At 38.3% G+C, this 18,190-nt stretch overlaps 2 protein-coding genes across 3 annotated transcripts in view; one reads left to right on the top strand and one right to left on the bottom strand.

The window, feature by feature from the left end:
* Window positions 1–454: 454 nt before the first annotated feature.
* b3gat2 (beta-1,3-glucuronyltransferase 2 (glucuronosyltransferase S)) lies at window positions 455–15,403 on the top strand. The gene is made up of 4 exons (XM_079473047.1): window positions 455–1,506; window positions 6,243–6,387; window positions 10,064–10,212; window positions 14,673–15,403. The coding sequence occupies exons 1-4, from the start codon at window positions 940–942 to the stop codon at window positions 14,757–14,759; spliced, it is 948 nt and encodes a 315-aa protein (XP_079329173.1). The 5' UTR covers window positions 455–939; the 3' UTR covers window positions 14,760–15,403.
* Window positions 15,404–15,410: 7 nt separating this feature from the next.
* Window positions 15,411–18,190, bottom strand: part of smap1 (small ArfGAP 1) — a 74,229-nt gene continuing 71,449 nt past the window's right edge. For both annotated transcript variants that reach the window (XM_079473046.1, XM_079473045.1), the window contains one exon: window positions 15,411–16,417. In XM_079473046.1, coding sequence (XP_079329172.1) covers window positions 16,283–16,417 — 135 coding nt within the window. In that variant the 3' untranslated portion in view covers window positions 15,411–16,282. The remainder of the gene's footprint in view (window positions 16,418–18,190) is intronic.

Raw genomic sequence — 18,190 nt, 5'->3', positions numbered from 1 at the left:
TCAGCCATTTTTGATCACAATGTGATCAATTTGATCATTGTCCAATGAGAATGGATTCACTGGGAACTCACACACAAAGCAAGCTTACTATTTGCTTATATCCTCCACCTTCGACAAAAAATATAATTATTGTGTTAATATTGTTACACAATTGAGCTTAGTTTCAGTCTGATCAAACGAGTGGACGATTTAAGTTTCATATAGTAGGCTAGCATCAGCCAGAAGCTCAAATAAAATTTTCCCTAAAAGAAACCGATTTGAAAGCTATATGTTGAGAAACCCCCACAAAGAAATGAATATAATTGTATGTATTTAATACTAATCTAAAGTGTTTGACAATCTGGACCCTTTATACAAACACTTGTCTGAGCAGATTCCATATGTTGTTAAGTAAATATAATGACTAAAGAATGAAAAATCACACTAGATATCACTCTCTCCTCTCCTCTTTGCCATTGCGCAAGCGGGGAGGGTGAAGTCTCAGTTTGAAGTCTCCGCGTCTTCCTCATCTCTACGGAGCGCGCCAGCGTCTGTCGGACCTTCAGCATCCGATTTATTTTATAATTAATACAGTGACTACACCTTCCATGGCTACGCACGTAACGAAAACAATGACCTGTTGTAATCTTTGGAGGAGCGTGGTGTGCTGATGAATCCCTGTTTGAGGAGCATCATCTCACGGATGGGATCGCAACATCGCGCTTAGGATCGGCACGGGAATGTAAAGTTAAAACGCTCGTGGACTGCGAGGACCGCAGATTATGTTACGGATCTGTTTTAAAAGAAGTTTCAAAATGATCCTTTTTAGGTAAATGCGTTTGAAAGTAATTTTACAATAATGGATCTACCGCGCAGTGCTTAAATGTGCTCTAATACATTGCTCTGTTTGTGGTGGATTGTTAATTCTGCAGATTAAGCAGCGCTGTTTCTTTAGACACAATGAAATCCATCTTCTACAGTCGCTTTTTCATCCTTCTCCCGTGGATCTTGATAGTGATCATCGTGATCGACATCGACACAAAACGATCGTCTGTTCGCAACACGGCCAGCTTCTATTTCTCTCGGCTGGGAAACGTCCAGCAGCGGCAAGACGCCAGGACGACTCGAACCAGCAGCGTCAGCAGCAGCAGGCGGGCCGGGAGTAATAGCACATCTCCCCCGGTCATTTATGCCATCACTCCCACTTACAGCCGAGCGGTGCAGAAAGCGGAGCTCACCCGCCTGGCCAACACGTTTCGCCAGGTCCCGCAGTTCCACTGGATCGTGGTGGAAGACTCAAACTCTAAAACGGAGCTGGTTTCACGGTTCCTCGCCCGATCCGGGCTGCGGTACACCCATCTGAACGTGTTCACCCCGCGCAGGTTCAAACGGAAGGGGATGCCCAGGGCTACCGAGCAGAGGAACGCGGCGCTCGGCTGGCTCAGGGGACATCGCACCTCCAAAGATAAAGGAGTCGTTTTCTTTGCGGATGATGATAACACTTACAGCCTTGAGTTATTTGAAGAGGTAAACGCGACTTTTTTTACACTACACTATACACACGTAGCCTAACAGAGACTGAGAGTGTGATACAGTATTGGACTACAAAAGCAACAAGGTAAAGTAGAGCCATGCACTTGGTAACTAAAAAGTAAAACATTGTCAGTAGCTACTTAGTAGTGATAATACAGTAATACAAGTACTGCAAATTCAAAAATGCAAATTGTGCCTCAGATTTGGAGAACGCGTGGCACACATGGTTTATTACTCTGTGAGCATTCATGCAGTATTCATAAGCACCACTCTTACACAAAAACATCATATTTCCAATAAAGGAAAATGAGAACTAGAAATTTAGTATCTACCCTTCTTCTTTCACTTTTGTAATAGGTTACTGTATAAATAGGACTTGTGGAGATTTGATACTAAATGAGTGGATGTTATATGGATGAAAGTGACTAAGCGCAGATGATTTGCCCTGAGAACCTGTTTAAGTGATACTCTATTCTTGAAAGCAGGTAAAGACCCTGCGGACATTCCATGTGTCATCTTCAGTATTTCTTTTACGAAAAACACAGTGGTTTCTGCACCTAAATGAAGGCAACCCAGTATACTGTGTAGTCAAGCAGAGTGAATTAACCCAGTTTAAGGTGGTGGGAATCACATAGAAATGCCAGAGTGACCTGACAGCTGGGAAATTAGGATTTGTCTACATAAACGGTTGTCTGTGAAGGACAGACAAAACTCATAATAGAGGGAGGTGACTCTCCATTTTACACTCTGCATAGGTTGAGCTTTTTTAGATCTTACGAATTTTACACCATTTCGATTTCTTTAGGATAAAATATTTATTATATAACCATTATATTTTCTGTTTTGTATTTTATGACCAGTCTTGAAGAAAGAAATGAGCTGACTAACCTGAATAGTCTTGGCAGTTTATGCATCCATACTGTCTCTCTTCCACAAAAACACATGTTATATTATTGCCTCCTAAACGTGAACCATGCTTCATCGATTTAATCCTTTTTGTAAGTCCATCTGAATAAAAAGTGTCTGCTAAATGCATAAATGTAAATGCTGAGGAAGAACTCATTTGCCAACGTTTGCAAAGGTAGTAGACGTTATTCTGAGGTTGAGGCACTTCGTAATGAGAACTCAATATATGCAAATGATGTATAGCTCTAACATTTTATTATTAAAAATGACTACCAGTTTGACACTGGGGAAGTGTCCTCCACTGTACTCCTCAATATCTTAAGTTGCACAACAGTGTGACATGTAATGGTACAAAAACATTTACGACAAATGTGAAATGCATTTCAACTATCCCCATTCCATATAAGCAAAAACAAACTATGGTTGATCATTTTGCACATCAATGGGTCGCCCTTGGTCGGAAGGAGATGTATACAAAAGCCATACTTTAGTACCAGTATATGTTTGCCATAACACAGAAGCCTTGAAAATTATTGTCTGATTTATCTTCTCGATGATTCTACTCTTTGGTACCTCATGTCTGAACTGAGAGGACCGGCCTCATTTCTTTGGCCCTCTTTCTCCGTTCCTCATTTCATCAATGCTTGCTTTGTGCATCTCTCCCTCGTTTCCCGCTACATTCTCCAGAACACAGTTGGACGTGTGGATGAACACGGAATAGCCCTTAAGGGGTAGAGCACTGTCAGAGGAATGATCACCCCTGCTCTACTGAAGAAAAACACGTTACACAGCTTAACACCGACAGCTCTGTCATTTACAAGTGTTTGATAATGACAAATATTAATGACACAGGGAAAAACATTTACTTGTATTTATTAGGCAGACCCCCCAAAAAGCTTGACTTACAAATGACAAATGATATTTTCGGGTGAATCTTTAAAGGAAGCAATGTGGAGATTTAAGCGGAATCAAGCTGTTAAGTTGCAAATTGCAAACCAACGGCTGACTCCACCTTCCCCGTCCCTTTCGAAGCACTACTGTGGTTGACACAGAACTAGGATGTAGTCGTGTTTTCCCTTCTTTTCTCGAAGGAGATAACGTATTTACGATACATGCTCTGTAGAGCAGTTTGTCCTTTTAGGGCTATACTGTAGAAACAACTTGGAGAATTTAATGTATAAGGAGACCCGCGGTGTTTTTAGAAATAGCTCATTCTAAGGTAATAAAAACTTAACACATTATGTAAGGTCTTTACAACTGAACACAGTAATGTTTATTATATAACCTTTTTGTCAATAGATCCTTCAAAAGATTACACACTGACTGGACCTTTAAAGAGATGTGAGTTCATAAACACAAGTTTATGGAACTGACGCCACGCCATCAACAATTCAAATGTATTCAAATGTAAATGTATCCCCATAAAAAAGGATATGGTACTGTAATTCCTTTAAAACCATAGAAGATACCGAAGCTTGGTGACCCACCATCCCGCCCTGTTAGAATTGCCCACCAGATTGATTGGTGCTGAAGGCAGGAACCAAGTCAGCTTTGTCCACAGATTCTTGAGTATTGATGCTTGAACCCCACTGATGAGAGACACTCAGTGCAGTTTTTTTAATTAGCAAAACACATTTGAATTAATTAGTTGATTAACAATTCAATACCTATGACATGGGAATGATTATTTCCTGACTGAAACCAAAGCTGCAGGAAGGATGCCCTGCTCCACACATGCAATTATAACATTCAAGAACATAATAAAACTCCCCGCTAGTTCCAGCTTGAACAGAAACAAAGTGTGTAGTGTATCAGACTACTGGCTAAAGATTATATACATTTTAATTCTGTTTTAGAGCACATACTGTATAGATCATGTGGCGTTATTGTTCTCAAGTAACTTATTTCAGTTTTCGAATTGTGTCGAAGTTCTTGGGGGTCCCATAACCAGCCCTAAAATAAAATGGACGGAGCTTCCAGTAGGCTACATAAATCACATGATAGTTTGGGGCACAGTAATTTAACCACATTAGACGCATAAATGCCCTTAAAATGTTAATAAGCCATTAAAAGAGAAACCACATGAGGGAGAGATGATTTCTTGTCCTTTTCTGTATATTATTATAATGCAGTGCTGTTTCCATTATTGGAATATTAATAAAATAATTAAATGGAACGAGTGAGGATGAGGATCGCGTCAAAGTCAATTGTGGCTGTCTGTACAGTTCTGCCAAACCATTAAAAAAGCGTAGAAATGTTTAGAAATTTGAACGTGATTTATCTACTGATAATGTAGATCAAGTATGTAAAATGAATCCATTTGAACCAATGCAGAATAAGAAAAACTAATGTCATTCCTTTGGCGAGAGCCTTCTCGTCAATGTGGGAGCTCATGTTTGCAGAAGGTACTGCAAAATAATCTCTGGGAAATGTTTTCTGGGGGAAATAAAAATATTCTTGTGAAAACGCAAAAAATTTAAAATATTTTCGCTCCCTTTCTTATTTTTTCCACCACCTGTATGTCCCTTTAGTGGTAGACCCTTTAGATTTTTCAGATAAATATGTCATTTAATTGGCGTCTTATTAAGTTTAAACAAATAACGGACAATCGTGTTTTAGGATGATTATTTGAGTAAAACTAGACCAAAAACAAAAAATATTTTTATGAAATAACCCCCCCCCCCAGTTTCTTATTTGAGACCTTATGAGGGGTCCGGGGTCTGCTCTAGACACCCCCCCCCCCTCAATTTGAACCCTGACTTATCATACTCCAGAAAAGTAACTGGTTACATTTTCTGAACGGTTAATGAAGCATTTCATGTTTTGTTGTCAAAAGTGATATTTCCTCCCCAAAGATTTTAAACACATTCCTCCACTACAACTGTAATTTCTCTACACCGTCTTGTCAAGACAGGGCCAGATTGTCCCTGCAGGAATATGTGTGGGTCACACAAAAAACTTTGCACGCTAGACAAGCATTTTTCCATGGTCTCCAGCTGAAGCTGTGGCGAACAGCATGAATGTCCCTGTTTTTACTGTGTGTTCAAAAGCCTGCAAGGTCACATTATACTTAATAGGCTATGGCAAAAAAAAGGACAAGCGGCAGAACCTACAGGTTTTTCTTTTTTCCAATCGTCTGGTGTTTCTGACAAAGAACAGTGTGTATGACATTGCATTTGATAGCTGTGCCTGTCACCCTTGTTGTGGTATTGTCGACCGACAGCTGCAGATGACATCCTTTCGCTATGAGACTTCTTTGAATTTTCCTTTGAATCTCACATTCAGGAGCAGAATTATGAAAACAGTGCCATTGAAAAAAGTCCCGGTCCCTGCAAGAGAAGAAGCAGATTAGGCATTAGAAACACACAGCTAAGGGGCCCAGACACGGCTTCAAAGCATTTCCAAAGCTTATGGCCGACAGCCACAGACACGTCACACTCCTGCATACAGCACTTACATAAATAGCACAACCATTAAACTTTCAAAAGCTACTCTGGCCATTTCTCTGAGAAATTATCCAGAGGTCCTGTTCGTAGTTTTTATACCTTGTCTAAAAACCGGTATGCTGTTTAGAAGTTTGAAAGGAAAATACTGTCTTGTAGAAAATGACAGACTATGCCTTTGATGGGTGTTTCATTCAGATGTGATGGTGTTTATAAAACTCAAAGCATTGTGTGCTGTGTCCAGCAGTTTGCAGCTGGATGGATTTATTTTGTACTGAAAATGAGCCAAGACTTTATAATAGGCCATGCTGCGTGCATTTTCTCTATAATACTACAATACTCTACAATACAATACTGTAACATGTCTTTGCTTCCGTTTAGATGCGATCCACCAGAAGAGTGGCGGTGTGGCCAGTGGGACTCGTTGGAGGCCGGAGGTATGAGCGTCCTCTTGTAGAGAATGGGAAAGTGGTTGGATGGTACACTGGCTGGAGGGCCGACAGACCATTTGCAATTGATATGGCTGGTAAGACACCACTAAGATCTCTCTTGCACAAAGTATCAACACTGTTTTTCCACAGTACATTGTTGAAGTACCCAAACTGCAAATAATAATTTGCTTGCTCATTATTAGGTTAATACATATAGTACAGTAAAACCTCAGTGGACATATGAGTGTCATCAATATTAGTAAATTAAAATTAGATCATAAAATGAATTTTATTTAAAATAATAATGTAGTGTTCATGTCATATTTTCAATTTACCTAGTGTTTATAATCAAACTCATGAGCCTTTGCACTTCAAGCACCATGCTCTACCAGTTGAGATACAGGAACCTAGATGAGCTTCCATCAACTAAACTGGTGAAGACATTTTTAAAGTTCAAAACCATTACATTACCACCATTAATGTAAATGTCTTGAAGGTATTTGAGTGGCATTAGCCAGAACACTATGTCTTCAAATTACATCACAGGACTTCTCACTTTTATCTAATCGTATTAAGATATTGAACTCCCCCACTCATCACTCTGTCCATCTTCTCCTGGGTGTAGAAACAACTCTGCCCACATGATACCATGTGTTGCGGATAAGCATAACATCAGATGAGTGGGAAGCAGCTTATATATTTTATGTGAAGTTTAGTCATGTTGATACTTTTCTGAACTTGATGAAGATGTTTAAAAAGACAAAAATATGTTGCCGAAAGCAGTTTGTAAATCAGCGTTTGAGGAGAGAGGGCCATAAAATGGAATACTCTCAAATAGATGAACAACAAAATCTTGTTTTATTTTAAATTGATACATAAAAAGTACGGAAGCTTTGATCGTTATATGTTATAGGTTGCAAACTCAGTCCATACATCTCTTCTAAATTAAAGATAACGTATGTACATTTTAAACCACTCACTTAATAGAATAATATTTAAAAGTATCGACTTGGATCAAACAAGTTTCCTAAAACGTACACATTTGCCATTTTGTGTCAAAAAACATCCCTTTCACAGTATATCTGCCAGGCAAAGATGAACCCTATGATTACAGGAAAAAAATAAGGTGTTGGGCACTAGGCGCACTGTGCTCCCTGTAATTGGCAAAAACTACCTTTGCGGAAGCTAAATTCAGCAATTTTTTTTCCACATTTTAGCAAACGTGAGCTCTCAGGCAATGCATTAAAGAGGGTGGGGGGTGAGAACATGCTGACAGGTCGGAAACATCATAATGGATCGAATGCCGCTCGGGGGAATGAATGCAACGTCAGAAATTGAGTTGCAGAGGAAGTTAAAGCATCCCTGATTCCCTAGAGTCCAGGCCTGCCTCCGGATGTTAGGCTCTTCACGAAACACTAATAACAAGAGGTGATATTATCTCCCTCTCATCTGATCTCCATCTTCTTTTCTCCATTCTAAAACACTGTATCCCCTCCATCGCTCCATCCCATAGCTTGCGTTCTTCTCACTTGCTCACCCATAATATCATAAATCGGAGATAATGTATTCATTGTCAAGCTTTAGCTGTCATTGAAAACATCTCTCCTCACAAAAACAAGCATGCTTTCTCACATCCCTACCCCAGACTAAACGTGCAACTCTACAAGCTGTTTAAGGTTCATAAATCCGCCCGTTCCACTACACTTCACTCTGAACAAAAGAAGCGAACAATGAGGATATTTAGTATTCCAGCAGTACGCCTTCTTCCGAGAGCAAACACAATAGCGGAGAGGAGGTCCTGAACCGCCTCTCATTGCTTTCAAGCACTGCTCTTTACCTGAAGAGGAGCTCAAGTGCTTGTCTTAACATGGAACCCTTTTAACACACAATAGCTCAGTTTTGCGCATTAGGTGGAGGGGGGGGTGTAAACGTATTCATGTTAATAAACTGAAACTAAAAGCTTCATTTGCGGTGTACACAGAGATTAATGTGTGTGTGAGAAACACTTACCTTTCCACAAGTGTGAGGGGGCCCAGACACGACCGGAAGACAAAAATGTGCAGGATTAAAATGTACAGTCTTTATGAAAAGTCTTAAACTGATAAAAACATAAATCATTAAGAAAATAGAGAAGAGTAAATTAGCAAGTGGCGAAGATGGATGACATAGCGGTAGCCACGGAATAGACTTGAAATGTTGTTTATTCCTCTCACTCACCCCGTCCCTGGAGAGCTGTTGGTCCAACACCAAAACACCTCCGGCTGTTTCAAGGCCATGTCGAACAAGTCCTTACATCATTCCCCATGTGTAATCCCCCAATACTCTTACAGTTACATCATAAGACAAAAAAAGTCATTTATGAAAAAAGAAATGGATCAAAAGGAAACTGGCTGGTTTTCAGCTATTAAACCTTGACAGTATCCATGTTGATCTGAAGCGAGAAATGTTGTAACTACAGAAGGACACAGTTAGCTAGAGCTCAGATGTACATTGCATTACTGTCGTGAGTTCGCCTCTGTGGATTTGAGGGAAGCCCAGGTGGTTTTAGGCGTCCTAGAAAACAGCCTGTACCAGGATAAAAAGCCGGCAACATAGGGTTATATTCCCTGCAGTGAAATTTGAAGTCCTTCTCCTGTTAGGGCACCGTGATCGTATCTTGGAGAGACATGGAAATGAGAGGGTGAAATATTCCTTCTACCCACATGCAGCTGAGGGACGGGTTTAACCTGATCTCACGAGAAAACGCATAAATTATAGTCCAGTTGTATTTTTAAAGCACTACAGGCAAAACTTCCCTTTTTACAACTGTTTGATGGATACACTGTAAAGAAATAGTTGAGTCAACAGTCAAGATTACCTAAAGACAACAGAACAGAATATTTTTTGTTGGCTGCACATAAATAAAGAATATAGATTGATTGTTTATAAATATATATTTGGCTAGTGTTTTACTACAATTGGTCATACTTTCTGCCTCAAACAGATCAAAACTTTAATCTTATAACTGTTTAATAGTTAGTGTTGAGTGCATTTTTACTGAAATTGGCATTGTGTCATGCACTTACAACTTAACAATCAAACACACAAACCTCAAAAACCATCAAAAAACTAAACACAACAGATAACTAACAGTAACAACACAATTTAAGCATATATTAAGCCAGCAAGAATAATGAATTAATCTTTTAAGAGAAACCGATAAGAAACACAGAATTGAACATGCTGCAATGCATCTTAGGGAACTTACAAACTCTTGACATTTTGTTTGTTCAAAGTTTTGTACATATTTTGGCCAAAAACTTGAGAATTATTAAAACAACAAAATTATTTATTACTTTATTAGAAACATGTTTAGGCTTATTTTGTTCAGTATATGCAAAACAATAATTACTCCTTTAACTAAAAATATGTTGAGGTTACTTATCTTTGTAGGAGAACATTTTGCATTTTTTTACAGTGTATATTGGATAAATCTAGTTCAGAATAAAAAAACTCAACCTTACTATAGGAAAAATATAAAACTTGTCCTTTTATCAAATTTTGGGGTTAATAATAATATTACTAAAATAAGTTTATTAATACATCTGAACCAACATTTGGTACCAAACTAGCTCACACTGAGTGGCCCTATTGAGTACCTTGAGGTGAACTGAGGGCAGTAGATCTGAAAATATGTGTGTCACCAAAGCGGAGCACCTGCTGTACTCTTTAAGACCAAAAAGTTTCATTTTACAGTGCCATTGTACAAATACATTCTCTTACCTTTGGCAGGTTTTGCAGTGAATATGCAGGTTATCCTTTCAAACCCTCATGCCCTGTTTAAGAGGAGAGGAGCAAAACCAGGGATGCAGGAGTCGGACTTTCTTAAACAGATCACTAAGGTTGAGGATTTGGAACCAAAGGCACGCAACTGTACCCAGGTCAGTAGATAAGCCTGCATTTTGCTTTATAATAAAATGTTGATTATAACTTCCTATAACAACTACACAAAGGTTGCAAGGGTCCTGGTAGCGCTGTAATACTTTTAATGTAGAATATATAGCACATATATATATATATTTTTTTTTAAACCCAGTTCAAAAACAACACGCATGTAACAGATATTATCTTTGTATTTTCAATAATAAAATGATGAAAAGTTTGCAGTGCCTCAACTCTTTCGCTTCTGCTGAACGTTGTGACTCAACTCAAGCATTTGGTGCAACTTCAAAAATGTTGCTTTTTTACCTCTACTTTTTTCTTAAATTGGTGTCAATATAGCAAAAGTGGATGCAGTAATAACACTGAAAGTGCAGGCAATTGAAGAACACATTTCTGTTTATTTGGACCTTTTCGGACTCTAAAAGCTTGTACAATTCATCCATGGCCCATTATCTCAGGTGCTGGAATCTCACTGAACCCAAACCTCTTCAGCCTGCTCACCTTATGTGTCAAAATGCTCTTTTCTACCGTACAGCACATCATGGCGACTGCCATCATCATTATCACCCAATTACCCTAATGGTAGCTGCGCTGGGTTATTAATAGTGACTATTAGCAGGACTGACAATTTCACTAATCACCCACACCAGCGAAAGCAGGACACGCTTCTAACAGCATCCAATGAGCTATGTGTCATCTTGCTACATAATAATGTGCATTGTAAACACACTTCAGAGAGTGTGGCTTCACTCCTGCAGCACAATTGTGTGGCAGCAACCTTCAAAGTGGGGGTTTAATACACCATATTCATTTTTGTGCCTCTGTTCAATATTAAATTTTATATTTGTATTTAAGGGGCATTATGGAAGTAAACAATAGTTGTAAATGTAAAAGTGATGACTTAATCTGGTTCTGCAGGAACTTAGATCATGGCAGTGTTGAATTGATGGTGGAAATACAAGAATGCACATTTCATACATTTAAGGGATACTTCACCTAAAAGAAAATTCTGTCATTTACTCAGTCTCGTCATGTCAAACCTTTCTTTCTTCTGCAGAACACAAAAGAAGATATTATGAACAATGAACAATGTTGGTGACCGGAAACTGTTGGTCCCCACTGACTTTCAATTCAATACATTTTTACTGATATAGCACTTTTCACAATGTTGCATTGTTGTAATGCAGCTATACAGGAAGAAAGACAAAAATAAACAAAAGCTTGTTTTAGTATTTTAATAACAAGGGTCCATCCTTGCTGTTGACGGAGATGGACTAGTCTGGAGCTGGGATGATCAATTCAATTCACATCTCTCAGGAGGACGGCACAAAGTTAAAAAGTTCTCGCATGAGGATGGCACGTGACAATCAGCTTGTACTGGTGGGTTTCCTCTGTAGGTCTGCAGGATCTCACAGGAGGATGAAACCAGGTGGTCCTAATTTAGCCGGCATAATCTGTGGTAGGGATTAGCGTAGCTGCTGTTCATTAATTTATGAACAAGAGTTTATATTGGTATGCATCACATGTTCTTCTAATGTATGGACACAAAACCAATGGAAGTCAAAGACCCAATATTCTTCATACAGATGATATCTTCTTTTGTGTTGTCAGCAGAACAAAGAAAGCCATACAGGTTTACAAAGTCAAGAGGGTAGAATAAACAATGAAAATAGTTTTTTCGTCTTTGGGTGAACGATCCCTTTAAGAGCTACTAGGTAACTGGTAAAACAAAGTTCTGAGAACAATTACACCACTTTACAATTATTTCATCAGAATACACAGCTAAGTTTAAGCAAACCTATAAGGAGAATGATTTTTTTAAACCAGATGGTGCAGTTACGGCCTTTACAAGCAGGGGATTACGGAGCAATGCTAACCAGCCTAACCTTGACCCCTTGGTCACTTCTTCCTCATCATCTTAACACACACAGGCGTGAGAGGGCGTCTGGCCAAGTGGAGCACAGCCAGAGAGAATTTTAAGAAAGGTCACATTTAAGCAAGCGTTCTTGATGCTCCCTTGTGGATGACTGTGACCAAGCCTGGGGCAGGCCGATATGGCCGACTCCCAGCATGCACTTGAGAATGAAGGGCAGCCATTGGATCAGGGGTTCATGTGCTGAGTAATCAGACTGAATGTATGTGACAAGGAGGACAGAAACACAGAGGGTGAAAGTCAGAAAGAAAAACTGAAATAAGGCTAGAAAAGGGGTCAACTGAGAATCTGTTTAAAGGGATAGTTCACACAAAAACTGTTATCATTTACTTGCCCTCTTGATATGAAACTCTATGGCTTTGTTTCTTCTGGAAAACACAAATTATATTGTTGTTATTGTATATATGTTGGTAACCAAAAACCATTGGTCCTCTCATTCACTTCTGTTATGTACACAAAAACAATGCAAGTCAATCGGGACCACCATTGTTCGGTTACCAATATTCATCAAAGTATCGTCTTTTGTTTTCTGCAAAAAAGTAAATGGTGACAGAATTATATCAAAATATTTCTGCTCTTGAATTTCTATACAGGGTCATACGACAGATTCTGTGCAAACTGCTGACCCACATCAATAAATCACATTAAAACACATTCAAGTCCTAGTTGTTTACTATGATCCTTCTATTATCTATTGAAACCCACAATAATATTTATAATATCAGTAAGCTTAATAGATATTAAATCAACATTAATTGGGTACTTTCAATTGGGTGTCCCGCACCCAAACCCCTACATTTTAAACTAATGAAAAATATACAAATTTATTTGCATTTTCTTTCCATTGTTGTTTCCTAAAATATCATTTTGATATAAAAAAGTGAAGTTCAAAAAATACTAATTTTATATTTCATTTTTAAATGATTAAACTTTGTAAAAAAATGTCATCTTGGATTTTCATCAGTACGGTGTCCCTCTCTGAAATAAGCTACATGATGTGTCTTATCATTTTGTAGTAAATGTGTTCAAGAGGTAAAAATCTGTGTGCAACTTTAAGGAACGTCACTACCAAACATCCTTTTTCTGCAATTAAGCAAACTTTTTTGGGCGTTAATACATGAAATTTAGTTTTTGTGTGTGTTCGTCTGTTCAGAACTGTACTTGCTAACCATGTTCTAATTAGCATCTTTGAGCTAGGCTCAAAAAGAAAATTGTCACATCCAAAACAGTCACGACCGAAACATACCACTGGTTGTTTCAGTATTGGCAAAAAACATTTCGGTAGTGAGATAAAGTAATCTAACAAACTACAAATATTGTTAAAATGTGTTTATATAGTTAATGATTTACATGTGAACATTTTTTTTAAACTGAAAAGTAGATATAAACAAAATCTTAATATGTAAACATAATCCCTTTTCTTAAATAATATATTATTGTGTTTCCGTAGTGACAATATTTTAGAAGAGGAAGAATATTCCAAAACTTTCTGAAATTACAATATGAAAATTTACTTCACAATTACTAGAAATGTTTGATATACAATTTGCTTACATAAAACAATTAATTCTGGAAAAACAAATTTCTTTAAGATGTTTTCAACTCTGATTTTGCAGAATGGGCCAGAGGTCTCATTCTCATTGATAAATAGATAAAGTGCTCTAAGATTTGTTCAAAAAGTATGAAGTTTAAATTTTAATAACCTCTTCCAAGTATTCATCTACAATAACAAGAGCTCACGGAATAGCTTTTATACACATCCACACTGGGTCTTACATCACTGCTTTAAACCGTAGCACGCAGAGTTGTAGCTTTTACATTATCACCATTAAATATTCAAGGACTTATTACTTGAAAGCAAAAAAAGCACATGAGTATAATTATTCGTGTATTATTACTTCATCTTATAAAACCAGAAAGTACCCACAAACCAATTATATTTCCAGTTCGCCATATACCAGAACTTCAGACTAAACAGCCAACCACAAAAATAACTGCATAAAGCAAGGCGTCATAACACCTACATACAGTATGGAGATGTTGAGGTGCACTCCATACAAAACATACCAATGGAATACATCTTCTTATGAGATTGAGCACCGCAGGCCAACTGCAGCGTTTCACGGGTTACTTCTGAGGTTATAGCTTCAAGCTGCACCTTATTTATCCCTTATAGTTATGCTTAATTAGCCTTGTTATGCAAAACAAGCCAATTTACAGTGCCATGTGTTTGGGAACTGGCACGTCACACTTGGTTGCGACCATTTTAACAGCGCTCGTGCCCTGCATTGGCTCAGCCTGATATAATTAAGATGTGTAATAGGTAAGGGAGATCACGAGAGATCCCATTCCAGCATCCTTCACGCACAAGCAGCCTATAACATCTCCAATGCGACATCAGACTGAAACCGAGACTGACCTTATTGTACCTTTGCTTTGTTTTCCATGAACCGGTCTCGTGGTCCCTCAAATATCTGATGTTAACGCTCTGGCATTGTTCTCAGATTTTTTTATGGTTTCTTTCAGGTCCTGGTTTGGCACACCCGCACCGAGAAGGTCATCCTGGGCAATGAACCGAAGCGGCAGCAGGATTCTCTTTTTATCGAGGTCTAGTGGAGCTTGAGAACTGTCAGATGGACCAGAGGCCCACATGCATTTGGAAGACTCTAAAATATAAAGTACCTGCTGTGGGGACAATGTTGTTCAATTTATCAAATGCTATGGAGTTATACTGGTTTCTTTATTGACATGCACTGGTGTGCTGGGATTTCTCACTGTGGAAATACACTGGATTACCTATAACATGGTGCCGGTGGATAACCATGTTACCATGGATAAAAACTAGGCAACTAAAAACTTCCCAATGCGTCTGTGGTGAACATACAGATCATTAGCAGACTACGGACTGCCATTTAGAGAATCAAATTAAAATCCATCTTTACGCCAGAGGAAAAGAACTGCATCTGAACAATGCACACTGAAACTACCGACAGGTGGTAGAGAAAATAAAAGAACATCAGGAGAAAAAATACCTTTTTTCAACTCTTTCAAGGCAAATTCATCATTCCCTGGAAATAAAAAAAGAATGTGTTCAAAGTTGGAATTGTCTTAATCTGTGTTTCATAGGACACACAAGACAGAACCTTCTGGATTACAGCGGTCTTTCTTCCAAACGACCCTCCTTAAAAGCAAGAAAAGGGGTGGGGGAATCGGGAGAAAGATAACAATAAATTTGTCTTCAGACGAAATGATCACACAAAAGTTCATGGCTATTCACTGTTTAATGCATGAAATAACACAATTCTTTCTCTGTAATAGGCACCAGAGAATGTAAACACATTTTAGAGACAAACCTGTTTGACAAGGTGAAGATGTTTATATTATTGCACAGCAGAGAGACCCTGTGAGAGAGGAGAGATGCTCTGCTACAGCGGCGGAACTCATGTGTATGATTGCACGGTACTCCGTACTCTCACAAACTCACTAAAATGTAACAATTCCCAGCCCCCTAATATATCCCTCGCCCCCCGTTAGCCATCACAGTCACGGATGTAAAGTCGTCCAGGTTTATTTGCCTTTCACTCACTGTGCTTCATTGTAACGCACACATTAAAACATCACAGTAAAGATGTTGCTACACGGATGTGATGGGCTGAGAATGAAAAGGGGGGTGAGAGGTTTCTCGATCTCATGATTACATACAATACATGGGTCTATACAATATCTGCTAAAGGGTCCGGGGACGTGGGGCCTATACACAGAAGTTCGGAAAGAGAGGGGGAAGTCACAAGTTTGATAGCTCTGTCATTTAAATACTATTACTCACTATTGATTTGGTAAAGATATATTAGAAGCCTGTATAATTGGTCCAGCAGCTTTCTTAGCTGATATGTGTGTCTGACCCCCAAAAATATATATATAGAAGAGAAAAACTGCAAATAAAAGACTGACAAAGCTGCCAGTCTCTTAAACTCCACACTCTCTCACTTGATCAATACACAGAGGGCAAGCTGAGTCGATGCTCTCCAGAGCCATCATGATGGGAAAGAGAAAAGAGAAATATACAGTACATGAATAAAACTCTGGGTGCCGGAGGGGAGATTTAGAGATGCCGTGCCCCTTTCCTCTACCTTCGCTCACTTCCAGAGCTGGGTGCTAAGGGTCTGACCCGAGGGTGGTGCCACCCAGCCACCCATAGGGGCACCAGCTTGGCCGAATGCCACTGGAGCACCAGAGCCGTTCAGGTTTATTCCAGACATCTGCTGATTAATCTGATGAAGATAAGAAGAGAGAGAGAGAAAAAGTGTGAAACCTCAATAGGCATATGACTTCAAAACATGATCACTATCAAAGCACTGCATTACTCTAATTTTGCAATCAATAGTAATATATATAAATATATAAATCTTTAAAACATTCTTACGATATTAAATACTATAACATAAAAAAACACTTGCAATAAGGTTGTATTTGTTGACATTAGTAAGTGCATGAACTAACATGAACTAACAATGAGCCATATAGCTATCAGTAATAATTGTTTAGTTAAACAATAAGATAATAAGATTAGTTAAATGGCAATACATTTGTTCACGTAAGTTCATTGTGCATTAAGTTATGCTAACTTGTTTGATTTAAAAATGTATTAAATATTGAAATGAACATGAACTAAGGTGAATAAATGCTGATTATTGCTTATTGTTACAGTAGCTAATGCATTAACAAATGTTAACAAATACAACCTTGAAGAAAATTGTTACAGTTTTTAAAGTTGGGTTATAACAACAAAAATGCCCAGATCTGTTATTTCATTAAACAAGGTCACTTGATAAATTTTCCCCCCAAGTAAACAGAAGATATTTGACTATATATATATATATATATATATATATATATATATAGACAACCACATGTTTATCTAATTTTGGAACCAAACTCTATATATACAGGTATAAATAGTATATATTTTTGATATTTACTGTATGTTTGTTCATCAGAGATAAGCAAAGACGAAAAAATATTGATTAAAAAAATACAATTAGGTCTATGAGATGTTGCATATATGGACCATCCTTCCCAGTACAAAGCAAATTGTTCCAGTGTAGGATTTACAAATCTTGTTTGCTCCATTTGATAAATTATGGTGAATACAAAATTGAAAAACAGTTCCCGTTTCTTGTATAAAAACTGTTCAATACAAGTTAAGCTCAATTAACAGTATTTGTGGAATAATACTGATCAACACATACAAACAAATCAATAAATATTTAAAGGAACAAGGGAAATGTTTTGTGTGGTCATCAACAAATGCTGTATACCGAGCTCACCTCACTCTGAACCCAGAATACTACTTTAAGAAAGTTAAAAGAGGAACACATTTTGCTGTCGGTGGAATGTTTGCAGTACATAAAGTGAAAGTGTTGTTTGTTCACAGCGAGAGATCAGAACACAATCTCCTGACAAGCCGTTTCACCTGCAGATGGCCTTTTCTTCCAACTTTCCCTTTTCCTCTTTCTTAAGGTGACTAAGTTGTTCTCTGATCTTTAAACTTGCTCATCTCTCTTCTCACCGTCTCTCGGTCTCTTTCATATTCTCTCTCTCTGCTTTAGACTTTCCCTTGACTCCCATCACTGTTCTTTATTTGAGCAGGGCAGCGTGGAGGAGAGGGTCCTGGGGGGCCAACGGGGGTCTGCTAGCTGTGAGCAGCCCATCAGCGTCTGACTGATTTATAGTGCTGGAGTAAAACTCTAATGGGTTCACATAAAAGCCCAGTAGTTTTCATTAGCAAGTTGAATGCTGGGAATGTCTGGCTATTGTGATGAGAAATAAGAGCTGTAGATATAGTTTTTGGACCACACTGCAGTCCATACCATTTATGAAAACTCAACATCATCTGGTGATCTAGGGATTGTCATTGTTATGATGTCATCAGGACAGTATTCAGCAGTATACGTACAGTGTACTCAAACATCGATCCCTGACTATTCCCATACCATCTTCAAATACTAACTAACAAACCACCAACTAATCTAATCGTGACCTAG

The sequence above is a fragment of the Barbatula barbatula genome (genome assembly GCF_947034865.1).
Source record: "Barbatula barbatula genome assembly, chromosome: 14".
Taxonomy (NCBI): Eukaryota; Metazoa; Chordata; class Actinopteri; order Cypriniformes; family Nemacheilidae; genus Barbatula; species Barbatula barbatula.
Note: the sequence above shows the minus strand (reverse complement) of the source record. Positions and strands in the feature narration are given on the sequence as shown.